Below are 27,833 nucleotides of genomic sequence, written 5' to 3'. Positions count from 1 at the left end.
AGTGTGTGTTGGTGTGTGTGTGTCTGCACGCGCGCACGTCTGCATTCATGTGCTCTGAACTTGACCTGAGCAGGATTGTGATTGATGTAGTGTGCAATTGAGTGATTTGGTGGTTGTGTACCACGGTATTAGGGAATAAACAGAATAAGTCCAGAGAGCAGTTTAGGAGCCGCAGACCTTCACTTCACCCTCATATAGCCTTAGAGAGTTAGGGAGAGAGACACAAAGCACACACACGTATGTGCAGACTTACCTGTACATGTTGGAAAGTGCCCCACACACAGGCAATGCCATCGCCATTTGATTCCAGCTGTATTGATGTCTCTGTGTCACACACATACAGCAGAACATACCATGTAACATATGCTACCTCTTTGATGCTCCAGATACACAGTACTGTATTCTATGGCCCATGTACCTACACAAAACATACTACCGTACACACACACACACACACACACACACACACACACACACACACACACACACACACACACACACACACACACACACACACACACACACACACACACACACACACACACACACACACACACACGCACACGCACGCACGCGCGCTCCCTATGAAACAGCATGTGTTTCATTTAGCTGTGGGATTAACAGTACACTTCTCTGATGGTTGCTGAAAACAGATGTCGCTGACATATTTCCTTTTCCAATCAGCGGATGTGTTTGTGTGTATTGGATGTAACTATGTTTTATGATTCCTCTCTCTCTCTCTCTCTCTCTCTCTCTCTCTCTCTCTCTCTCTCTCTGTGTCTCTCTCCCTTCTCTGTCTCTCAATCTTCTCCTCCATTTCCCGCTCTCTCTCCATCTCTCTCTCCCCCAGCCTGATGAGCTGACCAATGCGTTGGAGATCAGTAACATAGTGTTCACCAGTCTGTTTGCCTTGGAGATGTTACTCAAGGTGTTGGTCTATGGGCCATTCGGATACATCAAAAATCCCTACAACATTTTTGACGGAATCATAGTAGTCATCAGGTAAGGTCTAACACACAACAAACTACACCAGATTGTCGTTAATCTCTCATGGACAGAGGCACGTAGCATAAATGGTAGTAGCATCTGTCGACAGACTGTGGGATGCCACGACTAACGAGGAACTTTCACACTGGGCGCAGACGTCAGTTGAACGTCTAGTTTTGATTTACATTTGGTTGTCGTCAACTAACGTGCATTCAATGTGAAATGAACAAAAAAAAATTACCGTGTTGTTGGATGAACGTTGATGACTTTTGCAAATCCAATTAGTTTCCACGTTGATTCAACATCATCATATTCATTTTGGGGTGTTGAAGTGACGTGGGAACAACATTGAGTCAACCAGTGTTTGCACAGTGGGTTGTTCCGCTATGCAGGTTTTTCACCACTGATCATTTGGACAAATCAGGATTTCGCATCTTTCAAATTTAGGAAGGGGAGGGCCCATATACTTGCCTGAAACTGTCTGAGAGTTTCTGTTTAGAGAGTTAGAGACATTTCTAGTCTTGTCAGTACTGTTTCAGTATAACACATCTCCCCCAAAACTAAATTGAGCATCCGACACAATTACGCGATATTTTTTATTGATTTATTTTATTTAACCTTCATTTAACCAGGAAAAGCCCATTGAGACCCAGAGTCTCTTTTCAAGAGAGACCTGGCCAAGAAGGCAGCAACAATCAATACATTACAGAATTAAAACATACAACAATACAATACAACAACATGATCCAGCCTTTAAATTCATTCAGTGGCACTAACATATCTAGATAAAGAATGGATTGTAGACTATTCCATGCCTCTGGTGCACAAGACGAGAAGGCAGTCTTGCGTAGTATTTTAGTTCTGGGTGTCCGAGATTAGGTTGTCATAAACAAGGCAGTGTTTTATTGACATGACAAATTAGTTTCGAACTGATGGCACCCTGACAGTCTTTACTGTGTACCATATCAAGGCCTCACTTTTCAGATCACTCTCCTTCCAATGAGTGGCTTATCCTGTAGCGGACACTGAATACGCGTGATCCTCTGTAGCTCAGTTGGTAGAGCATGGTGCTTGCAACACCAGGATATTGGATTGATTACCAGTAGGACCCATACGTAAAACAAATGTATGCATTCTGGACTGTAAGTCGCTTTGGATAAAAGCGTCTGCTAAATGGCATATAGTATATTTAAGCAGTAAGGCCCGAGCGGGTGTGCTATATGGCCTGTATACCACGACTAAGGGCTGTTCTTAGGCACTCCACAACCCCTATGGTGTCTTTTTTCGATTATAAACGGGTTACCAGCGTAATTAGAGCAGTAAAAATGTATGTTTTGTCATACCTTTGGTATAGGGTCTGATATACCACGTCTGTCAGCCGATCAGCATTCAGGTCTCGAACCACCCAGTTTATAAACATAATTGCCATGTGTTCTCTATCTCTCCCCAGTGTATGGGAGATCGTGGGTCAGCAGGGCGGTGGTCTGTCTGTGTTGCGTACCTTCAGGCTGATGCGGGTGTTGAAGCTGGTGCGCTTCATGCCCGCTCTGCAGAGGCAGCTGGTGGTGCTGATGAAGACCATGGACAACGTGGCCACCTTCTGCATGCTACTCATGCTCTTCATTTTCATCTTCAGGTATGGGCCTATGCGAAATGTGTTAAAAAAAAGAAGTCATTTGGACACATATGTCAGACACACAAGCTGACACACGGTTATATAGGAATGAGGGGTAGCCTTTATCGTCATTGTCTCAACGTGAGGAGGGAAAGAAGGAGGTGGAGGGGAGGGAGAAGGACACTAGGTGGTACAGACAAGTAAAAAAAGGTGCATACAGAGGGGTTGATAAAGAGGGATGGATAAAGAGAATTGAGGGTGCTAGATAGGTAGGTCGAGAGAACTGGAAGAGGAAGACAGAGAGGTAAAGAGTGCTCCACTTCGTCAGAAATCTGGCGGGGAATAAACAAACAAAAGAGACGTATGCCAGGAGGAATGAGAACGGGAGGATAGAATGACACGTACGAGTGGAGATTCCCTCTTTTCATCAGCATCCCTCGTGCATCCTGTTTAGCCACTGGCAAGCTCAGCAAAATGAAATCTGCGTGTAAGTTCTTTACAGCCTACACACACGCTCGCACACATACACACACGCTCGCACACATACACACACACATGCTCACGCACGCACGCACGCACGCACGCACACACGCACACACACACACACACACACACACACACACACACACACACACACACACACACACACACACACACATACACACATACACATACACATACACATACACATATACACACACACACACATACACACACACACATACACATACACATACACATACACACACACAGACACACACACAGTAGTTTGACTAGAACAGTGTGCTTAGACAAACACCCACTGAGTGTTTGAGTGAAGAGGAGCCAAGTTCACAGACTAGAGGCATAGTCACTGATCCCTCTACACCCACAAACTAGCCGCATTGCTGTCTAGTCAGAATAACACAGGGAATACACACACATATCCCATGGGTTCAGTTCTTTGCTATTCATAATTACACAACAAGAGAACAACAGCAGACTGAAACAGTGGGAGGCTGAATCTATCTATCTTCTTTTCTCCTGCCGTGACTCCCTTTGGTGACCGCTCTCTCTCTCTCTGTCTCTCTCCTCTCTCTACCTCTCCATCCTTCCCTCTCTCTTCCTCTATCCTCCCGCTCCTTCTCTCTCCGTCAGTATCCTGGGCATGCATTTGTTTGGCTGTAAGTTTGGATCAGAGAGAGATGGAGACACTCTACCAGACAGGAAGAACTTTGACTCTCTGCTCTGGGCCATCGTCACTGTGTTTCAGGTGAGATCTCTCTACCGCTCTATCACTCTCCCTCCCTCTCTCCCTCTTTCACTCCAAAATCAAAGTCTGACAGACGTTTCCAAACTTGGCCGACTATCAAGATGAGTCCATATGTGCAATCTGTTGTGTAGGTCCAACTACACATCAAATGAATGTGAAAAAGGACAGCTGCTCTCTATTTCCTCTATTCCTATTTTCTTATCTCTCCACTATCTACATCTCTCCACATCTCTCCCTCTCCACATCTCTCTACATCTCTCTACATCTCTCCACACCTCTCCCTCTCCACATCTCTCCCTCTCTACATCTCTCCACATCTCTCCCTCTCCACTATCTACATCTCTCTACATCTCTCCACATCTCTCCCTCTCCACATCTCTCCCTCTCTACATCTCTCTACATCTCTCCACACCTCTCCCTCTCTACATCTCTCCCTCTCTACATCTCTCTACATCTCTCCACACCTCTCCCTCTCCACATCTCTCCCTCTCTACATCTCTCCACATCTCTCCACTCTCTACATCTCTCTATATCTCTCCACATCTCTCCCTCTCCACATGTCTCCCTCTCCACATCTCTACATCTCTCCACTCTCTACATATCTCCCTCTCCACATCTCTCCCTCTCTACATCTCTCTACATCTCTCCACATCTCTCCCTCTCCACATCTCTCCAACTATCCACATCTCTCCCTCTCCACATCTCTCCACATCTCTCCACTCTCTACATCTCTCCCTCTCTACATATATCTCCACTCTCCACATCTCCCCCCGCCACTTCTCCCCCACCACATCTCATCTCTCCACTCTCTTCTCTCCACTCTCTTCTCTCCACTCTACATCTCTCCCTCTCTACATCTCTCCACATCTCTCCACATCTCTACATCTCTCCACATCTATCCACTCTCTACATATCTCCACTCTCTACATCTCTCCACTCTCTACATCTCTCCACTCTTTACATCTCTCCACTCTCTACATCTCTCCCTCTACATCTCTCCCTCTACATCTCTCCACTCTCTACATCTCTCCTTCTCTACATCGCTCCACATCTCTCCACATCTCTCCACTCTCTACATCTCTCCACTCTTTACATCTCTCCACTCTCTACATCTCTCCACTCTCTACATCTCTCCACATCTCTCCCTCTCTACATCTCTCCACTCTCTACATCTCTACACTCTCTACATTTCTCCCTCCCTCCCTCCAGATCCTAACTCAAGAGGACTGGAACAAGGTGCTGTATAATGGTATGGCTTCCACCACTCCTGTGGCTGCTCTCTACTTCATCGCCCTCATGACCTTTGGGAACTACGTCCTCTTCAACCTGCTGGTGGCCATCTTGGTCGAAGGCTTCCAGACTGAGGTAAACTAAGTAAACAAAATAACACACACAGGCACATAACGAGCTGGAAACACAGACGTGGGCTGAGGGCTTGGCCCATTCATCTGGGTCAATGTATTCATATACATTATCTTAAATATTTTATTCCTCCACCTTGACACTCACCCTAAATCTGTTTTTTATTCTCTAATTGTGTCACTCTTTCTACTCCAAAAGATGTCCTCCCGTTCTCTCCTCCTCCCCTTTCTTACACATTCTCTTCAGCAGACAGGCCATACCCTTTCTCCATCCATCCATCCCTCCATCCCTCTCTCTTTTCTCATAATTACAGTTGTCATATTTAACGATATTCACATTTGACTTGAAGTGATGTCAACCATCATCAGGAAAATATGCCTGCATCACAATCACATTCTTGCTCCTATCTGATCCCCTTTTACATCCCTCCTTTTTGTTATCCCGCCCTTCTACTCCCCATAAAACACAATACAAATCTCTCTCTCTCCACATAGCCACGATTCTTCTCTGAAAGAGAGGGCGAGAGAGAGAGAGGGATACTGAGAGAGGGAAAGAGAGTGAGACGTAGGAAAACAGAGAGATAGAGAGACAGAGAAAGGACAGAGAGTAAGGATGAATGTATGCTTTTCGTTGAGAGTTAGATAGCATAGGTTTCATCTCTGCTATAAGAATGTATTCAGAGCTTTAACGACTTTAACGGTTGTCTCGACAAAGAGAGTCAAAGAACTAAATCATTCTTGTTTGGCCTCTGCTTTTTTTTAATTGAACATTCCGTCTCATTCTTTTGCTCATTCATCTCTCTCTGTCCCTCTCTCATTATCGCTCTCTTTCTTTCTCGGGAATTGTGACAGCACCTGTGCTTTGATGTCTTGTGCTCTTTGAAAGAAGGTAGCACAGCGTAGAGGAGAAGAGGAGAGGGGAGGAGATAAGGATAGACAGGATAGACGAGCAGACGGACTCATATTTAAAAAAACAGATGAATTGGTCCGCTTTCTAGTTATTAGTCGTTACAACAGTCTGGTTTCTAGGTCTGTTATCTAGTAGTCATTGTGTCCAGAATAGCACAGTTATTTATGTTCAACATCTACTTTATCAGGCATCATGCAGCTCAGTTAGGAATGCATCCGTTAGGAAGATATTCTTCATAGCCAGAGAGAAGCGACTGTGGCTATGGAATAAACACAGCAATTAGCTGAATCATTTATGGAGTACAATAGGTAGCTGGAAAAGTTACCATGCCTTTTTATGCTATGCAAGTCTTGTTTTTAACCCTTGTGTGGTGTTTATGTTTATGTTTTTGTTATTCACCCAATGTTCGAGGGTCTGATGGACCCACAACATTATTGGGTTTTTAAAACAATACAGCCATAACAACTTACGTAAAAACACTTAATACTTAGATGTTGGCTTATATCAATTACAAGCAATATAGACAGCATACATGGTGAATATTTGCCATTTCCCTCCGCTAGATCACATTTATCAATAAAAGCGCTATTTGTTTGTGAACCAAAATCAAGACATAGGTGGAATAAATCATGTTTATCTTGAACAAATATAAGTGAAACAAGGTTTTCATCACTATTGAGGTTTATTGCTTTGAACTGAACACATTGGAAGGACATATTGACATACAGTATTTTATGGAAATTCTAAATGAACCCCATTGGACACAAATGAAGGCTGGTCTACACACCACATGAAGGACATAGTTTTACTGTGCGTATGTTGCAAATGTATTTCTTGCACTTGATGCATGTGTACTGTGTCTTCCTGTTCTTCTTGGGTCCACACACATCGTAGTGCTTCTTCTTGTTGCTACCGGCTGCAATCTAGAATGATAAAAACACTTACCTCAGGAATTTTACTAACATCTCACTCACTCACATACAGTTGAAGTCAGAAGTTTGCATACACTTAGGTTGGAGTCATTAAAACTCGTTTTTCAACCACTCCACACATTTCTTGTTAACAAACTATAGTTTTGGCAAGTCGGTTAGGACATCTACTTGGTGCATGACACAAGTCATTTTCCCAACAATTGTTTACAGACAGGTTATTTAACTTATACTTCACTGTATCACAATTCCAGTGGGTCAGAAGTTTATATACACTAAGTTGACTGTGCCTTTAAACAGCTTGGAAAATTCCAGAAAATGATTTTGAAGCTGAAGCTTGAAGCTTCTGATAGGCTAATTGACATCATTTGAGTCAATTGGAGGTGTACCTGTGGATGTATTTCAGGGCCTACCTTCAAACTCAGGACCTCTTGCTTGACTTCATGGGAAAATCAAAAGAAATCAGCCAAGACCTCAGAAAAACAATTGTAGACCTCCACAAGTCTGGTTCATCCTTGGGAGCAATTTCCAAACGCCTGAAAGTACCACGTTCATATGTACAAACAATAGTATGCAAGTATAAACACCATGGGACCACGCAGCCGTCATACCGCTCAGGAGGGAGACGCGTTCTGTCTCCTTGAGATGAACGTACTTTGGTGCGAAAAGTGCAAATCAATCCCAGAACAACAGCAAAGGACCTTGTGAAGATGCTGGAGGAAACAGGTACAAAAGTATCTGTATCCACAGTAAAACAAGTCCTATATCGACATAACCTGAAAGACCGCTCAGTAAGGAAGAAGCCACTGCTCCAAAACCGCCATAAAAAAAGCCAGACTACGGTTTTCAACTGCACATAGGGACTAAGATAGTACTTTTTGGAGAAATGTCCTCTGGTCTGATGAAACAAAAATAGAACTGCTTGGCCATAATGGCCATCGTTATGTTTGGAGGAAAAAGGGGGAGGCTTGCAAGCCGAAGAACACCATCCCAACCGTGAAGCACGGGGGTGGCAGCATCAAGGGGCTTTGCTGCAGGAGGGACTGGTGCACTTCACAAAATAGATGGCATCATTAGGCAGGAAAAGTATGTGGATATATGGAAGCAACATCTCAAGACACCAGTCAGGAAGTTTAAGCTTGGTCACAAATGGGTCTCCCAAATGGACAATGACCCCAAGCATACTTCCAAAGTTGTGGCAAAATGGCTTAAGGACAACAAAGTCAAGGTATTGGAGTGGCCATCACTAAGCCCTGACCTCAATCCTATTGAACATTTGTGGGCAGAACTGAATAAGCGTGTGCGAGCTAGGAGGCCTACAAACCTGACTCAGTTACACCAGCTCTGTCAGGAGGAATGGGCCAAAATTAACCCAACGTATTGTGGGAAGCTTGTGGAAGGCTACCCGAAATGGTTGACCCAGGTTAATCAACTTAATGGCAATGCTGCCAAATACTAATTGAGTGCATGTAAACTTCTGACCAACTGGGAATGTGATGAAAGAAATAAAAGATTAAATAAATAGTCCTCTCTACTCTTATTCTGACATTTCACATTCTTAAAATAAAGTGGTGATTCTAACTGACCTAAGACAGGGAATTCTTACTAGGATTAAATGTCAGGAATTGTGAAAAACTGAGTTTATATGTATTTGGCTATGGTGTATGTAAACTTCCGACTTCATCTGTATATAGTTACAGCAGGCCAAGGTAGGAGAGTCGGACACACACACATGCAACAACATCACTCACACTTACTTCTGGTATAGAAGTTTTGGTTCTGTGGGACAGGCGGATGGGGCACCAGCATCTTCCTCCTGAACCCTCCTCATGATGGCTGCAGAAGCTGGGGTCCTTGGGATATGTTGCCTCCTCTGGATTTGAGGTCTAACCAATGCCTTGCCCAGCTCTTCGAGAAAGAGTCGTCTCCTCTGGAGCTTCCCTCTGTTCCAATCTGGGTTCAACAGCATCCAGATGACAAACGTGTTGTACTCCGAGATGTCCAAGATGTTTAAAGAACATCACAAGTGGCCAGCGTACGGTTCTTCTTTTGCAGCTGTAGCCAGTCACCAGCTTGTCTAAATTGTCCACCTCTCCTTTTGTGGCATTGCAATCCATTATGATTTCTGTTTTTTGATGTTCTTGGCCACAGATTCTCCCATCCCTATGCAGCGTACTTATGAGTACCACATTTTTGCCTTTCTTTGGCACGTAGGAGACTAGGGACGTGTCGGCCGTGAACACAAACTGAGAGGTAATGATAGGCCTGTATTCAACAGCTGACGTGTGAGCTCTGGCTTGTTTTTTTTGTACTGTTCCTACCATCGTCCTGTCCCAGCTTTTGCAAAATAAAAAAGTTATTGCATATGATGTTGTGGCCACGGAGTCCCCCGTGTCACATCCAGGACAACCCGCATCCCTTGGTTCTTCTCAGGTGCTCCTCCATCTGTCTTCCCCGTATACACTTGCAAGTTCCACACATATAATGAAGCAGCATCACAGGCAGCCCAGATCTTGATTCCATATTTTGCGGGTTTAGACGGTATGTACTGTCTGAAGGAGCAGCAGCCCCTAAATTCCATAAGTTGCTCATCAACAGTAATGTTTGGCCCAGGGTTGTAAAAGAGGGGAAGGCGGTCCATCCACTTGTCCCACACTGACCTGATTGCAGCTAGCTTGTCTCTCTGCCAACGAGCTGGTCTGGTGTCTCGGTTATCGAAGCAGATAATCCTGGAGATAATGTGGAAGTTTTCCAGAGACATTGTTGCACAGAAAAGTTCTCTGCCAGATTCTATATCCCACAGGGATTCTGTGGATTCCCCATTGGATCGGAAAACACCAGCAAGGATAAGAACCCCAAAGTATGCATGTAAATGAGTTTGGTCCATCTCCTTCCTTTTCTCTCCAAAAACACGCCTTCCCTCCAAATTAGTGCAGTTCAGAATGATTTTCTGGATGGTGTCTGGGATGAACAGTTCAAAAGAAGACTTTATGTCCTGCACATGAGTAACCACCATCCGCGTCGACCCTGGTTGCATCCTTATCACATTGGCAGCCATGCGGGGTGGCTCATTCCTTGGGCAAGAACATTTCCCCCCAAAATGACATCCATATTTCTCCTCCTGCAGGCTGCTTATGAGCTCCTCATGCAGGCTGCTCAGCTGGTTGCTGACGGGCTGGTCCTGGGGCTGGCTGCTGACAGGCTGGTCCTGGGGCTGGCTGAGGGTCAATCTCATCCTCTTCTTCCAACTCACTGTCAGACTCTGAATTGACAGAGACATGATCCTCATATTCAGAAAATTCTTCATCTTCCAGAGTGGAAGACTCTCCATCCACACTAGCTTCTCTCTGCAAAAATTATTTCAATTTTTTTGTTGTTGAAAAAACCTACGAAAGAAATTTAGAAACCAACCAAAAACACAGAGAACCAGAAAACCTTAGCTTCCGCCTTCACTATGGTGAAACACTAACACAATACAGAAATACACTAAGAAAAAAGAAGGAACAGCATGGCAGAAAACAGCTCATTGTGATTGAAGAATTCATAGAATCAAATCACTTCTGGGAACAGACTACACAAACAACAACATGAAGAGTTACCTATCCAAAATGGAGATGTATGGATAAACCACTTCTCCAACCTTTTCGGCCATATAAAAAAAAAAAGCTAAAGCTTAGAATCTTTAAATCAGCTATTAAAGAGTACCAAAACCCACTGAATTATCCAGTTACCTTGTGTGAGCTACAGGACTAAATACAAACCCTCCAACCAAAAAAACCCTGTGGTGTTGATGGTATACTAAACAAAATTATAAAATATATATACCACACATTGGCTATTCTTAAACTCTTCAACATTAACCTCAGCTCTGGCATCTTCCCTAATATTTGGGACAAAGACCTGATAATTACCGTATAGAATATACGTCAGCAGCAATCTCTGAAAAAATCCTCTGCATTATCATCAACAGCACTCCAACATGTCCTCAGTGAAAATAATGTCCTGAGTACATGTCAAATTGGCTTCTTACCAAAATACCGTATGATAGACCACGTATTCACCCTGCACACCCTTATTGATAAACAAACAAAACAAAGCAAAAGCAAAGTCTTCTCATGCTTTTGACTCAATTTGGCATGAGGGTCTGCTATACAAATGGATGGCAAGTGGTGTTGGGGAAAAACATACAACATTATAAAATCCATGTACACAAACCACAAGTGTGTGGTAAAAATTGGCAATAAACACACAGATTTCTTTCCTCAGGGCCGTGGGGTGAGACAGGGAGCCCCACCCTCTTTAGCAGCTTGAGCCCCACCCTCTTCAACATATATATCAATGCATTGGTGAGGGCACTAGTACAGTCTGTAGCACCCAGCCTCACCCTACTGGACTAAGAAATCAAATGTTTACTGTTTCCAGATGATCTGGTGCTTCTGTCCCCAACCAAGGAGGGCATACAGCAGCACCTAGATCTTCTGCACAGATTTTGTCAGACTTGGGCCCTGACAGTGAATCTCACTAAGACAAAAATAATGATGTTCGAAAAAAGATCCAGTTGCCAAGACAACACATACAAATTCTATGTAGACACTATTGTCCTAGAGCACACAAAGAATTACACCGACCTCGGCCTAAACATCAACACCACAGGTAACTTCCACAAGGCTGTGAACGATATACGAGACAAGGCAAGAAGGGCCTTCTATGCCATCAAAAGGAACATAAAACTCAACATCCCAATTAGGATCTGGCTAAAAATACTTCAATCAGTTGTCGAAACTATAACCCTCTATGGTTGTGAGGTCTGGGGTCCACTCACCAACCAAGAATTCACAAAATGTGTCAAACACCAAATTGAGACTGCATTCAGAATTCTGCAAAAATATACCTTGTGTACAAGTAAAACCCCAAACAATGCATGCAGGGCATGTTCTGTTTCTTTGTTCACAAACACAAACAGACCCTACAGAGTCCCAGGACAGAAACACATTTAGACCCAACCAAATGACAAGAAAACAAAAAGAGAACTATTTGACACACTGGAAAGAATCAACCAAAAAAAAGGAGCAAATTGGAATCTGGCCCTAAACAGAGACCTGGAACAGATCTAGGATGATATGTATTAGCATCTCACCAGTGTAGACTCCACATTACAACACACACACTAACACACACTGTCTCCCCAATCCTGAGGCCTGATGTCCAAAACTGTTAAGCTGCAGCATTAGCCTCGACTTCCCCACCTCTTCGCTTCCTCTCCTTCTCTTCCTCTCCTCCTCTCCCTGTCGTCCTCTCCTTTTCTCAGTTCATTCGAAAGCTGTTTGCTTAAATTCATTCACTTTTTTTTTTCTTACATCCTTTTCTGCAAACACAGAGTTTATTTTTAGTTGGCCGAACTTTGCAATGCGTCAGGGTTGCTAGGTAACGATCGGGTGAATGACGTGAGTTGGGATGAGAGATGTTATGTTCTGGAGCCATGTCCTGGTACACACACACATACACAGACACACGTACACACACATACACACACGCCTCGTCGCTCCCTGTCCCCACAAATGGCTGGACATGATGACATGGGGGGGGGGGGGGCTCTGTTAGCTTCACAGCTGTGGGCTCTGTTACAGTGTGCTGTGCTGTGCTGTGTACCCTCCACTTATGACTCATAAGTGACTGAATGACTTACTGTATAACTCATGGCTAAAATGCGTATAATTGCACACAAGAACATATGCTATGGCATTGAGCTGAGCTCAGTTTTCCTGTGTGTTATTGCTACTCAACTGCATTCTGCTATGATTGGAGTTTGAGCGTCGCTACAGTGTATACAGTGTATACAGAGTATACTGATGGGATTTCTCTTCTCTACTGTGTCTGTGTCTCTTTAGCATGTAGCAGAATATATACATTATATATCTACCTGATCAACCTAATTCTCTTTCTGCTTTGTTTGCTGCTGCGATGCCTCTCCTTTCTTATCTTCCTACCTTTCTCTCGCTCTTTTACTCGTTCTTTCTCTCTCTCTCGTTATATCTCTCTATGTCCCTCTCTCTCACCCTTTCCCTTCTCTCTCTCTCTATCCCTCTCTGCTTCCCTCTCTTCCTGCGGTAAAACATCACACACTTCCACTTTAGGAAGTGCCCATGACAGAGGACTTGCATGTCCAGTTGAGCGTTATTCAACTGCCTACAGGGTCAGGGGTATGTACTGTACTGCAATGTGTTCCCACCTCCTCCCTCTCTCTCACCCTCCCTCTCTCTCTCTCCCACTCAGGCTCCCCCTGTCTCTCTACCCTCCACCACCCCTCTGCACGATGCCACGGCTGTTGAGACTAACCAGGTTGACAGTGTGTGTGTTCAGTGTGTGTGTGTGTGTGTTTACCGTCTTAACTGTAGTATCAGGCGGTTGTTCGGTAGTTGCTTGTTTTTCTGTTGGAAAGCAGAGTCCTCTCAGACATCTCTCTCTCTTCAGGTCCACTGGTTCCTTCCTTTAGCCTCGGGGTGCAAACAAACAAGCCCACTAGAAACCTGCCAAGAGTAGGCAGGCTAGAGCTACAGCGCTACAGTAGAAGCGTCCCTAAAGAGCGCTCTGTGTTAAGTCTCTCTGTTTTATCTGGCTAGAGGAGAGAGGATGTGGGTTAAGACTGAGGAGAAGCTTCAGTTCAGTCAGTCAGAACCAACGGGACAACATTTTACGAAGGCCAATAAAGAGGATATAGCTAACCCTGGGAGTGGGAGTTTGAGGAGAGTCTGCTCTGTTTGGTCTGTAATAGTTAACCCTGCAGCTAACCTGTCACTGTGTGGATGTGCCTCCCTGTCCTGTGCAGTTCCTGTATTTGTATCTGTTTATGTGTAATGGAGGTGGTTCGGGGAACATGACGACTTGTGTTAGCACCCAGAGCCAAAGCTAAGGCCTTAGCGCATTGGGCTAACACAGTCTCGAGTCATGTAGGCAGCCAATCGAAACCTGGTTGTCACATCTGCACCTGTGGCCAGAGAAGCAGCTGTGTCTGGAGACACTACTAGAGACTATTAGAGGCCTTGTCAAGTGAAGTTCCATCAACACTCCCACATACACACTCCCCGCTCCAAAGCACACTCACACATTTCTCCGTTCACACCTTTAGAGTGGCTTAATTGAGATTCTCTTTTGAGAACCTGTCTATTATTTTCTATCAGGTCTTATTATCAGCAGGCCTGCTCTAGCCCATCCCTCCCTCCCTCCCTCCCGCCCTCTCCCTAGCGTCTGCCTAAATTGGCCTGCCCATTTGTAAACAAGCCATTTTATACCCGTCTTATATTTCTGTGCTGCTGAACATACTCCCCATGGAATACTGTTCCCGCTCCTTGTTCCTTCTTCTGATTTTGTTGTTTTCAAATAAAATGCCACCCTTGGAGCAGCTATTGATAAGGAGTGGAAGAGCGCTGCAACCCCTAGTTGCCTACAGTATGTGAACTGCTTTGTTCAAATGATCAAGATGGATGATCAAATCAACCAAAGGGCCACAACTTAGCTCGGTCAATTCAATACATCTATTATTCATGCGTTCATTCGTTCATTCATCCGTTTGTAGATCAGTGCGTTCTGTTCCGGACTTGTGCTCATCCGTAAAAGTCCAGAGTTTTAATGTGTCCAGCTGGTGGTTTTAAAGGCTGTGAACAGCAGCATGATTATCAGCAGCAGAATGACTATTAGCCCATAAATACGGCTACTCCTACGAGAGACAGATCAATATAGCCGAGCAGAGCAGAAGCAGAGCAGAGCTTAATCTGATTCAAACAGTCATATTTAACACTTGGGCCTGGGCTGCAAGCACTCAGAGTATCAGACTCACTGCCAACTCAGAACAATACAGAGGCAGCAACCAGCTCTAAACAATAAGGCCTGAGACCCATTAGTGACCAGTCATCTGAAATGAGGCGCAACTCCCACTCTGGCCCAGGTAAATTGGCTTGTTAGATTAAGGATAGGCAGTTTAGGGTTGAACCTTACACTGTATCTCAAATGGTCACCTAACGGTTAAACACTATGTGTCAGACAGTCACCTTACGGTTCAACCTCGTTCCTCTGCCCCAGAAAGGAGATATGGGAGTCAGGTTGGTCCCTTGGTCATGGACATGGTACCGAGCAAGGCCCCGGCTGTGGTCCTGGCTACACCCACATAGGCAGCCCTGTCTAGGGCCCCTTCCATACAGGCCCTACTGGGCTGTCCCTCTCTCTACAGTGGTCTCAGGGGTCCAGGAGACTCAGATGGGCCCCTGGCCTAGTGCTGGGCCCGCCGTGAGTACCACACACACAATGAATATCTCATACACAAATATGCAGAGTACCACACACACCCAGGCACTGCGTGCCTAACTCCGTCACGCAAGAGAAAATAAGCTATACCTGCCCTTCCTCCCCATCCCTCACTCCATCAAGGACGAGGGGTGGGGGGTGACTGGGTACCCACAATGCTTTGTGTGCCCACCATGACTTGAAAGAAGTTTACCAGCCCAAACCACCAAGTAGCCTTTCACCCTACCCCTCTCCACCCTTCCCTTCCTCTCTGGCCTACTCAATTGCAAATGGGGACGGGAAGTGTGGAGTCTAGATACCCACAATGCCTTGTGCTGAGGCTCTGCTGAGCTTGTCCAATCACAGCTGTTTTATGTTTGTTGTTCACTGAGGCAGTTTTTTTTAATTGAACCTTTATTTAACTAGGCAAGTCAGTTAAGACCAATTGATAGAATCTGTGTTAACTTCTGAGCTGCTATGTTTGTTGTATCTGAGACCTCGTTCACTGTTTCCCTATAGTGGTTTTTAGCTGTGTGTGCTGTGGATTCATTCTGTGATGACTTTATGGTGTGTTTTTAGTAGATGATGCAATGCTCCCATTGGTTTCTACTGTACATAACCTATTCTCTTATTCACCTGTCACTCAGATCCTGCCGAAGACCTTCCTCAGAGGAATGAACAGTTAAACAACAAGCATTAACCCGCTCATTTAAAACCAATGGGAGACATTGCAGCTAGATCCTCTATCTATCCTTTGTCTGAATGGTCAGCACTGTTTTCACCCTGATATTATAAGTCCTATCCTCTCTGAGTCAGAGGTTTAGGGGTTTAGCTGGAAAATCCCCAGGCAGATGAGTATGGAAATCACAAGTAGAGAAATGATTAGTTTTGCGGCCATCGCATCCGCAAGTGTAGGCCTAAGGCTGATTGGCTGGCTAGTTCATTACCGACTCTCTCTCCTAGACAGTCTGGAAATCAGGTCTGACAGGTACACACATGCACACACACACATGCAAGGTTGACACACTCACACGCGTGCATCTGCACGCACACACATGCACATGCACGGATGCAAGCATACACACACATATACACACGGACGCACGCACGCACGCACACACACACACACATACACACACACGCATACAGACACACATACACACACGCATACACACCCGCATAAACACACGCATACGCACACACACGCACACACACACCTAGAGATGAAGAAAGTCATTTGATGAGCGAAATGGAGATTTGGGTTCTTTAGTCACTTCCATACTCAGTTTATTCACTCGCCGTGCATATCTTAATAACAACTGTAATGAATGTACCTGCTTTAGACTGGATACTGGTCATAGAGATATAGAGATGGAGAGAGACATAAAAAGGGAGAGAGAAAAGAGAAAGGTGGAGAGAGAGAGAAATACAAAAAAGTACATAACATTTATAGAATATTGCAGGTCGGGATCGTGCATGAAAGAGAGAGAGAAAGACAAAGGACGAAGATGGAACAAAACAGGGAACAAACAGTTCTGCCACTCTGACAAACTCTCACTGGGTGGATGATATGTATTTTGTATTAGACCACACTGAAGGGTGTGTGTGTGTGTGTGTGCTAGTGTATATGTCCTTCCTTGCTAGTGCCTGTGTGTGTGTGTGTGTGTGTGTGTGTGTGTGTGTGTGTGTGTGTGTGTGTGTGTGTGTGTGTGTGTGTGTGTGTGTGTGTGTGTGTGTGTGTGTGTGTGTGTGTGTGTGTGTGTGTGTGTGCGCCTGCCTGTGTGTCTCTGTGCGCGCCTGCGTGTATGTCTCTGTGTGCGCCTGTGTGTGTGTCTCTGTGCGCCCCTGTGTGTGTGTCTCTCCCGTTTGTGTGTGTGTGTGTATCAGACCACACTGAAGCTCTGTGGAATGCATGTGTTTACGGGGCCTAGATGGGCATGGGGAGAACCAGACATACCCATCCTTGACTGGTATAAATAGCACTGTTTATCTTCACAGAGTGATCGCCCTCTCCGTGTACACTCTCTGTACCGCTCCACTTCTTTTTGGTCTATCAGAGGAAACAGTTTGAAACAGACAATATGTCACTATAATATCACTAATATTATGGCATCATCTGTAATGCTGCTGGTGCCCTAGATACCAGATATGAGTTGTGAGATATACAATTTGGACAGTCAATTTGGAGATTGAATTTGATCCAATGGGCGGTCCTTGTGATGTTGTCTGAGTGTGTGTTTGTCGGTGTCTGTGTGTATGTGTGTATGTGCTTAGACCTAGGTAAGAGGAACACCAACATGAGAGTGTTGTTCATTGACTACAGCTCAGCGTTCAACATCATAGAGCCCTCCAAGCTCATCACTCCGTTTGCAACTGGATCGTGGACTGCCCCCAGGGGGTGAGTGTAGGCAACAACACATCCGCCACGCTGTCCCTCAACACGGGGGCCCCTCAAGGGTGCGTGCTTAGTCCCCTCCTGTACTCCCTGTTCACCTATGATTGTTCACCTATGACTGCGTGGCCACGCACGACTCCAACACCATCATTAAGTTAGCTGACGATGGTAGGCCTGACCACACCGGTGGTAGGCCTGATCACCGACAATGATGAGACAGTCTATAGGGAGGAGGTCAGAGACCTGGCAGTGTGGTGCCAGGACAACAACCTCTCCCTCAACGTCAGCGAGAAAAAAGAGCTGATAGTGGACTACAGGAAACGGAGGGCCAAGGCACGCCGCCATCCACACCGACGGGGCTGTAGTGGAGCGGGTCGAGAGCTTCAAGGTCCTGGTGTCCACACCACTAAGGATCTATCATGGTCCACACACACCAACACAGTCGTGAAGAAGGCACGAAAACGCCTCTTCCCCCTGAGGAGGCTGAACAGATTTGTCATGGGCCCTCAGATCCTCAAAAAGGTATACAGCTGCACCATTGAGAGCATCTTGATTGGCTGCATCACTGCTTGGCATCCAATAGCAAAGCGCTACAGAGGGTATTGCGTACAGCCCAGTATATCACTGGAGCTGAGGTCCCTGCTATTCAGGACCTCTATACTAGACGTGTCAGAGGAAGGTCCTAAAATTTGCCAAAGACTCCATCCACCAAAGTCATAGACTGTTCTCTCTGCTACCGCACGGCAAGTGGTACCAATGCACCAAGTCTGGAAAACAACAGGACCCTGAACATCTTCTCCCCTCAAGCCATAAAACTGCTAAATAGTTATTTAAATAGTTAACCAATAGCTACCTGGACTATCTGTATTGACCTTTTGGCATTACATTTTTTGACTCATCAAATTAGCTGCTGTTACTATTTATTATATATTATTTTGCCTTGTCACTTTACCCCTACCCATATGTACATATATACCTCAATGACCTCGTACTCTTGCATATCGACTCAGTACTGGTACCCTGTGTACAGTATATAGCTAGGTTACTCATTCCTTGTGTTATTATCTTTCTATTATTTTTCTATTTTTCATTTCTGCATTGTTGGTAAGTAAGCATTTCGCAGTTAGTCTACACCTGTTGTTTACGAAGCACGTAACAAATAAAATGTTATTCGATTTTTATGTGCGATGCGTGTGTGTGTGTATATGTGTGAGTGTATATATGTGTGAGTGTGTGCATTTCAGTGTGGTCTAAGACATGTTAACTACTACCCCTGCATGTTAGCTAACACAGTGTTTTGACAGAGCCGCCCTCCATGGATGTTTCTCCCTCCTTCTCTGACCTATTGACATATTGACCTGTGAACTCTGAGGGCAGGGAGACCATACCCTCACCAGCCTGCCTGGCTAAGGAGAGAAGTTGCCCTTAGACACTGATCTAGAATCAGCTCACCCTTCCCAAATACTAAAGATACGCACTAGGGGGATGAAGGCAAAACTGATGTTAGATCAGTGTCTAGTGGCAGCTTCATCCTTTTCCGCCTTACTTCCCTATAGGCTATCACCCTCCACTTCCCGACTCTTTTAATGACTTTTGACAAAATAACCATATTCTGACTTCTATTTGTGTGTGTGTGTGTGTCTGTGTGTGTGTGTGTGTGTGTGTGTGTGTGTGTGTGTGTGTGTGCGTGCGTGCGTGCGTGCGTGCATGCGTGCGTGCATATGTTTGTGTGTGTGTGTTTGCGCGTGTGTACATGTGTGTGTGTTTGTGTATGTTTGTGTGTGTGCATGTGTGTTTGTGTGTGTAGGGCGAAGAATCCAAATCAGTGTCGGAGGCAGATTTATCCTCGAGGAGTATGGAGGACGTGAACGGCAGTAGAAAGGATGTGTCTGGCTCCCCGGGTGAGACACACACACACACACACATGCATACCATGTTTTCCGTTAACCGGTAATTGCCAGCTTTTGGTAAAAAAAAAGATAAATCAAATCGTTGGCGGCCAAATTGACTGGGAGAAAAAACAATCCCATTGCAAAATAATGTGTTTTATTCATTGATGGAAATACCAGTCAATGTTAATACAATTGATCGTCCTGCGTATCGGTCTATAGGTTAATTTGCATAATTAATGTAATAAAACTGGTACGTGTGTATTTTTGTTAGTCGTCATGTACAGTTGAAGTCGGAAGTTTACATAAATTTAGGTTGGAGTCATTAAAACTCGTTTTTCATCCACTCCACAAATTTCTGGGAAACTATAGTTTTGGCAAGTCGGTTAGGACATCTACTTTCTGCATGACACAAGTCATTTTTCCAACAATTTTTTTTCACTTACAATTCACTGTATCACAATTCCAGTGGGTCAGAAGTTTACATACACTAAGTTGACTGTGCCTTTAAACAGCTTGGAAAATTTCAGAAAATGATGTCATGGCTTTTGAAGCTTCTGATAGGCTAACTGACATAATTTGCGTCAATTGGAGGTGTACCTGTGGATCTATTTCAAGGCCTACCTTCAAACTCAGTGCCTCTTTGCTTGATATCATGGGAAAATCAAAAAAATCAGCCAAGACCTCCGAAAAAAATGTAGACCTCCACAAGTCTGGTTCATCCTTGGGAGCAATTTCCAAACGCCTGAAGGTACCACGTTCATCTGTACAAACAATAGTACGCAAGTATGAACACCATGGGACCACGCAGCCGTCATACCGCTCAGGAAGGAGACTCGTTCTGTCTCCTAGAGATAAACGTAATTTGGTGCGAAAAGTGCAAATCAATCCCAGAACAACAGCAAAGGACCTTGTGAAGATGCTGGAGGAAACAGGTACTAAAGTATCTATATCCACAGTAAAATGAGTCCTATATCGACATAACCTGAAAGGCCGCTCAGCAAGGAAGAAGCCACTGCTCCAAAACCGCCATAAAAAAGCCAGACTGCGGTTTGCAACTGCACATGGGGACTAAGATCGTACTTTTTGGAGAAATGTCCTCTGGTCTGATGAAACAAAAATAGAACTGTTTGACCATAATGACCATCGTTATGTTTGGAGGAAATGGGGGAGGCTTGCAAGCCGAAGAACAGGGACTGGTGCACTTCACAAAATAGATGGCATCATGAGGCAGGAAAATTATGTGGATATATTGAAGCAACATCTCAAGACATCAGTTAGGAAGTTAAAGCTTGGTCGCAAATTGGTCTCCCAAATGGACAATGACCCCAAGCATATTTCCAAAGTAGTGGCAAAATGACCTAAGGACAACAAAGTCAAGATATTGGAGTGGACATCACAAAGTCCTGACCTCAACCCTATAGAACATTTGTGGGCAGAGCTGAAAAAGCGCGTGCAAGCAAGGAGGCCTACAAACCTGACTCAGTTACACCAGCTCTGTCAGGAGGAATGGGCCAAAATTCACCCAACTTATTGTGGGAAGCTTGTGGAAGGCTACCCGAAACGTTTGACCCAGGTTTAACAATTTAAAGGCAATGCTACCAAATACTAATTGCGTGTATGTAAACTTCTGACCCACTGGGAATGTGATGAAAGAAATAAAAGCTTAAATAAATCGAGATTAAAGCTGGAATAAATAATTCTCTCTACTATTATTCTGACATTTCACATTCTTAAAATAAAGTGGTGATCCTAACTGACTTAAGACAGGGCATTTTTACTAGGATTAAATGTCAGGAATTGGGAAATACTGAGCTTAAATGTATTTGGTTAAGGTGTATGTAAACTTCTGACTTCATCTGTATATAGTTACAGCAGGCCAAGGTAGGAGAGTCGGACACACACACATGACTTCAACTGTATCTGGGTTTGGTGGATGCCAGGAGACGTTACCTACCCAAATGCATAGTGCCAATTGTAAAGTATGGTGGAGGAGCAATAATGGTCTGGGGCTGTTTTTCATGTTTCGGCTAGGCCCCTTAGTTTCAGTGAAGGGAAATCTTAACGCTACAGCATAAAATTACATTCTAGATGATTCTGTGCTTCCAACTTTGTGGCGACAGTTTGGGGATGGCCCTTTCTTGTTTCAACATGACAAAGCCCCCTGTGCACAAAGCGAGGTCCATGCAGAAATGGTTTGTCGAGATCGATGTGGAACAACTCGACTGGCCCGCACAGAGCCCTGACCTTAACCCCATCGATTACCTTTGAAATAAATTGGATTGCCGACTGCAAGCCAGGCCTAATCGCCCAACATCAGTGCCCAACCTCGCTAGTGCTCTCCATATTAATGCCAATGCTTTTGGAATGAGATGTTCGACGAACAGCTGTCCACATTCTTTTGGTCACGTAGTGTAGCTCAACACCAACATTTTAAAATAGGCTACTTATTGGAACCGCTGGCATCAGGTGGGCTGTTTAGAATGATGTTTTCCCACAAATTGCATTTTGGCAAATGTACGAAAATGATGTTTTATTGGCTGCTTCATTACAGGTGTTGCATGTTCTGTTAAGATGAATAACTATAATCTGAGTGTGATTTCTGTCATTCTGAGCACTGTGTGTGTTTGTGCCCTAATAGGTTAGGTACCCAATGCATATGGGTCCGTAAAATTTCTCAAATGGCCAGTAAATTAAAATCTTCCTGGTCCAGTTGTCCGGCGACACATTCTCCTAATGGAAACCCTGATGCGCACACGCACCCTCTCACACACACACACACACACACACACACACACACACACACACACACACACACACACACACACACACACACACACACACACACACACACACACACACACACACACACACACACACACACACACACACACACACACGCACACACATGCACACACCCACACGGGTACATTTAATTTCACTTCTACACATGTCAGCATTATTAATTGTGTATTACATTTACCTGTAATTACTTTGTGTTTCCAGAGGATACACATAGATATTTATTTACGAGTTGAGGCACGGAAATATGCTATACTAATTAGGATGTAATAAAATAAAACCCTGCACAAATATCCCTACAGATTCCATTCAGTTTACTGTATATGTAGACATAATTGGACATTTATAAAAAATATAATTTTCCATAAAGAGCAGGTATTCCCAAACTGGGGTATTTAAAAAAAGATTATTCACATTTTCAAACAGTCCTTTAGTAAGGCCCGCGTCCGTATAGACACATACCAGCTCTATTGGTAGTACTGTTACTACCAGCAGTACTATACCTGCACCTGTCGACGACAAAAGTTGTTCTGCTTCCACGAGCACATCCAATGCTGGCATCAGTAATTCTACATGTGTGGTTAGGCCAGCTAGCATGGACACTGACAGTTGTGAATCTGATGCAGCTGAAGAGTTACTGCCCCCTTACCCGGGAAAGCACCGAACAGACAGGGACGTTGGACCATCGAAGAGGCGCAAATATGATGAGAACTACATTGATTTGGGGTTCACTTATATTGGGAGTAGTGCCTTTCCTCAGCCACAGTGTGTTATATGTGCAAAAGTACTATCTCACAACTCGATGAAACCTTCACTCTTGCGCAGACATTTAGAAACAAAACATGCCAATTTGAAAAATAGGCCACGGGAGTTTTTGGAGCGAGAATTAAGATGGCTTTCGAGTAGTAAGACATGTATAACAGCAACAGATACCATTAATAAGAAGGGGCTACAAGCGTCTTATATGGTGAGCTACCGAGTGGCTAGGACAGGCAAGCCCCATACTATTGTGGAGGACTTAATTATTCCTGCTGCCACGGATATGGCTGGGACAATGCTGGGGGAAAAGGCCCAAAAAACTATACAGACAATGCCTTCGTGAAACAACACTGTTTTAAGACGCATAAGTGACATGGCAGGAGATGTTTTGAAACAATTACTGCTTCGCATACAAGCCAGTGAATTCTATGCGTTACAGCTGGATGAGTCAACAGACGTGGCGGGGCTTGCACAGCTCCTGGTATATGTCCGTTACGTTTATGGAGGATCAATTAAGGAAGACATCCTCTTCGGCAAACCACTGGAAACCAGGACAACAGGAGAGGATATTTTCAAAGTGCTGGACAGCTTTGTGACATCAAATGGACTTTGGTGATCAAGATGTGTTGGTATCTGTACTGATGGCGCAAAAGCCATGACAAGCAGTTGCTCCACTTGGGTACACTACAGCATCCACCGAGAGGCTCTTGCTGACAAGGGAATGCCTGACATCTTGAAAGACGTTTTGGACACTACAGTGAAAATGGTTAACTTTGTTAAAGCAAGGCCCCTGAACTCTCGTGTATTTTCTGCTCTATGCATTGTTGATATGGGTAGCGACCATGTTACGCTTTTACAACATACAGAAGTGCGCTGGTTATCAAGGGGCAAAGTATTGACGCGTTTTTAAAAATTGAGAGACGAGCTTAAAGTTTTCTTTACTGACCATAATTTTCACTTGTCTGACCGCTTGCATGATGACGAGATTCTCACATGACTGATCTGTCTGGGTGATGTTTTTTCTTGCCTGAATGATTTGAATCTAGGATTACAGGGACTCTCCGCAACTATATTCAATGTGCGGGACAAAATTGAGGATATACAGTGGGGAGAACAAGTATTTGATACACTGCCGATTTTGCAGGTTTTCCTACTTACAAAGCATGTAGAGGTCTGTCATTTTTATCATAGGTACACTTCAACTGTGAGAGACGGAATCTAAAACAAAAATCCAGAAAATCACATTGTATGATTTTTAAATAATTAATTTGCATTTTATTGCATGACATAAGTATTTGATCACCTACCAACCAGTAAGAATTCCGGCTCTCACAGACCTGTTAGTTTTTCTTTAAGAAGCCCTCCTGTTCTCCACTCATTACCTGTATTAACTGCACCTGTTTGAACTCGTTACCTGTATAAAAGACACCTGTCCACACACAATCAAACAGATTCCAACCTCTCCACAATGGCCAAGACCAGAGAGCTGTGTAAGGACATCAGGGATAAAATTGTAGACCTGCACAAGGCTGGGATGGGCTACAGGACAATAGGCAAGCAGCTTGGTGAGAAGGAAACAACTGTTGGCGCAATTATTAGAAAATGGAAGAAGTTCAAGATGACGGTCAATCACCCTCGGTCTGGGGCTCCATGCAAGATTTCACCTCGTGGGGCATCAATGATCATGAGGAAGGTGAGGGATCAGCCCAGAACTACACGGCAGGACCTGGTCAATGACCTGAAGAGAGCTGGGACCACAGTCTCAAAGAAAACCATTAGTAACACACTACGCCGTCATGGATTAAAATCCTGCAGCGCACGCAAGGTCCCCCTGCTTAAGCCAGTGCATGTCCAGGCCTGTCTGAAGTTTGCCAATGACCATCTGGATGATCCAGAGGAGGAATGGGAGAAGGTCATGTGGTCTGATGAGACAAAAATAGAGCTTTTTGGTCTAACTCCACTCGCCGTGTTTGGAGGAAGAAGAAGTATGAGTACAACCCCAAGAACACCATCCCAACCGTGAAGCATGGAGGTGGAAACATCATTCTTTGGGGATGCTTTTCTGCAAAGGGGACAGGACGACTGCACCGTATTGAGGGGAGGATGGATGGCGCCATGTATCGCGAGATCTTGGCCAACAACCTCCTTCCCTCAGTAAGAGCATTGAAGATGGGTCGTGGCAGGGTCTTCCAGCATGACAACGACACGAAGCACACAGCCATGGCAACTAAGGAGTGGCTCCGTAAGAAGCATCTCAAGGTCCTGGAGTGGCCTAGCCAGTCTCCAGACCTGAACCCAATAGAAAATCTTTGGAGGGAGCTGAAAGTCCATATTGCCCAGCGACAGCCCCGAAACCTGAAGGATCTGGAGAAGATCTGTAGGGAGGAGTGGGCCAAAATCCCTGCTGCAGTGTGTGCAAACCTAGTCAAGAACTACAGGAAACGTATGATCTCTGTAATTGCAAACAAAGGTTTCTGTACCAAATATTAAGTTCTGCTTTTCTGATGTATCAAATACTTATGTCATGCAATAAAATGCAAATTAATTACTTAAAAATCATACAATGTGATTTTCTGGATTTTTGTTTTAGATTCCGTCTCTCATAGTTGAAGTGTACCTATGATAAAAATTACAGACCTCTACATGCTTTGTAAGTAGGAAAACCTGCAAAATCGGCAGTGTATCAAATACTTGTTCTCCCCACTGTAATTAAGAAGTTGGAGCTCTTCTCTGTCTACATTAACAAGGACAACACACAGGTCTTTCCATCATTGTATGAATTTTTGTGTGCAAATGAACTCAAGTGTACAGACAATGTCAAATGTGATATAGCAAAGCACCTGAGTGAGTTGGGTGCGCAATTACGCAGGTATTTTCCCGAAATGGATGACACAAACAGCTGGATTCATTATCCCTTTCATACCCTGCCTCCAGTCCACTTACCGATATCTGAACAAGAGAACCTCATCGAAATTGCAACAAGCGGTTCTGTGAAAATTTTATTTAATCAGAAGCCACTGCCAGATTTCTGGATTGGGCTGCGCTCAGAGTATCCTGCCTTGGCAAATCGCGCTGTTAAGACACTGATGCCGTTTGCAACCACGTACCTATGTGAGAGTGGATTCTCGGCCCTCACTAGCATGAAAACTAAATACAGGCACAGACTGTGTGTGGAACATGATTTAAGACTGAGACTCTCTCCAATACAACCCAACATTGCAGAGTTATGAGCATCCTTTCAAGCACACCATTCTCATTAACCTTTGGTGAGTTATTCACAATTTCCGATGAACAAATAAGGTTTAATATGTAAGATAGTTAAATAAAGAGCGAAATTATTGATTATTATTATTTGTGCCCTGGTCCTGTAAGAGCTCTTTGTCACTTCCCACTAGTCGGGTTGTGACAAACTCACACTCATTCTTATGTTTAATAAATGTATCGTACAGTGTGTGTGTGTGGCAGGTATACAATGATGGCAAAAAACAACATTTGAGAGTGCGCTGACCCTGGTGCTAGGGGGGGTACGCAGCTGGAGGTTGAATGTTTGAAGGGGTACGGGACTATAAAAAGTTTGGGAACCACTGCTATAGAGTACCACAGTATGAGTCATAATACCCATAAAACCTAGCGGTCAAACAAGGAAATGATTCCAATCATTTTTTCACCATGTATATTTCCCATAGAGGATTTTAGGAACATTTAGGCTTACCCTGGTGTGACGTTTTGATAACTGTGTAAATCTGTTAAAAAAAATTCTATGGGATTTAGTTCAGGGCTTAGTGATGGCCACTCCAATACCTTGACTTTGTTGTCCTTAAGCCATTTTGCCACAACTTTGGAAGTATGCTTCTTTAACTTCCTGACTGACGTCTTGAGATGTTGCTTCAATATATCCACATAATTTTCCTACCTCATGATGCCATCTATTTTGTGAAGTGCACCAGTCCCTCCTGCAGCAAAGCACACCCACAACATGATGCTGCCATCTCCATGCTTCACGGTTGGGATGGTGTTCTTCGGCTTGCAAGACTCCCCCTTTTTCCTCCAAACATAACGATGGTCATTATGGCCAAACAGTTCTATTTTTGTTTCATCAGACCAGAGAACATTTCTCCAAAAGTACGATCTTAGTCCCCATGTGCACTTGCAAACCGTAGTCTGGCTTTTTAATAGTGGTTTTGGAGCAGTGGCTTCTTCCTTGCTGAGCAGCCTTTCAAGTTATGTCGATATAGGACTCATTTTACTGTGGATATAGATACTTTTGTACCTGTTTCCTCCAGCATCTTCACAAGGTCCTTTGCTGTTGTTCTGTGATTGATTTTCACTTTTCACATCAAAGTACGTTCATCTCTAGGAGACAGAACGTGTCTCCTTCCTGAGCGGTACGATGGCTGCGTGGTCCCATGGTGTTTATACTTGCGTACTATTGTTTGTACTGATGAACGTGGTACCTTCAGGCGTTTGGAAATTGCTCCCAAGGATGAGCCAGACTTGAACCAGACTACAATTTATTTTCTGAGGTCTTGGCTGATTTCATTTGATTTCCCCATGATGTCAAGCAAAGAGGCACTGAGTTTGAAGGTAGGCCTTGCAATACATCCACAGGTACACCTCCAATTGACTCAAATTATGTCAATTAGCCTATCAGAAGCTT

The 27,833-nt window shown here is 44.3% G+C and overlaps 1 protein-coding gene across 14 annotated transcripts in view; it reads left to right on the top strand.

Moving 5' to 3' along the window:
- Nucleotides 1-27,833, top strand: part of cacna1g (calcium channel, voltage-dependent, T type, alpha 1G subunit) — a 294,162-nt gene that overhangs the window by 193,853 nt on the left and 72,476 nt on the right. For 11 of the 14 annotated variants that reach the window (XM_071409866.1, XM_071409869.1, XM_071409865.1 and 8 more), the window contains exons 11-16: nucleotides 851-1,002; nucleotides 2,438-2,623; nucleotides 3,740-3,854; nucleotides 5,064-5,219; nucleotides 13,189-13,254; nucleotides 19,534-19,627. In XM_071409866.1, coding sequence (XP_071265967.1) covers nucleotides 851-1,002; nucleotides 2,438-2,623; nucleotides 3,740-3,854; nucleotides 5,064-5,219; nucleotides 13,189-13,254; nucleotides 19,534-19,627 — 769 coding nt within the window. The remainder of the gene's footprint in view (nucleotides 1-850; nucleotides 1,003-2,437; nucleotides 2,624-3,739; nucleotides 3,855-5,063; nucleotides 5,220-13,188; nucleotides 13,255-19,533; nucleotides 19,628-27,833) is intronic. The other 3 variants (XM_071409870.1, XM_071409877.1, XM_071409878.1) reach the window with 1 other exon arrangement.

The sequence above is a fragment of the Salvelinus alpinus genome, chromosome 7, assembly GCF_045679555.1.
Source record: "Salvelinus alpinus chromosome 7, SLU_Salpinus.1, whole genome shotgun sequence".
In the NCBI taxonomy this organism is placed as follows: domain Eukaryota; kingdom Metazoa; phylum Chordata; class Actinopteri; order Salmoniformes; family Salmonidae; genus Salvelinus; species Salvelinus alpinus.
This window is presented reverse-complemented; position numbering and strand designations above follow the sequence as displayed.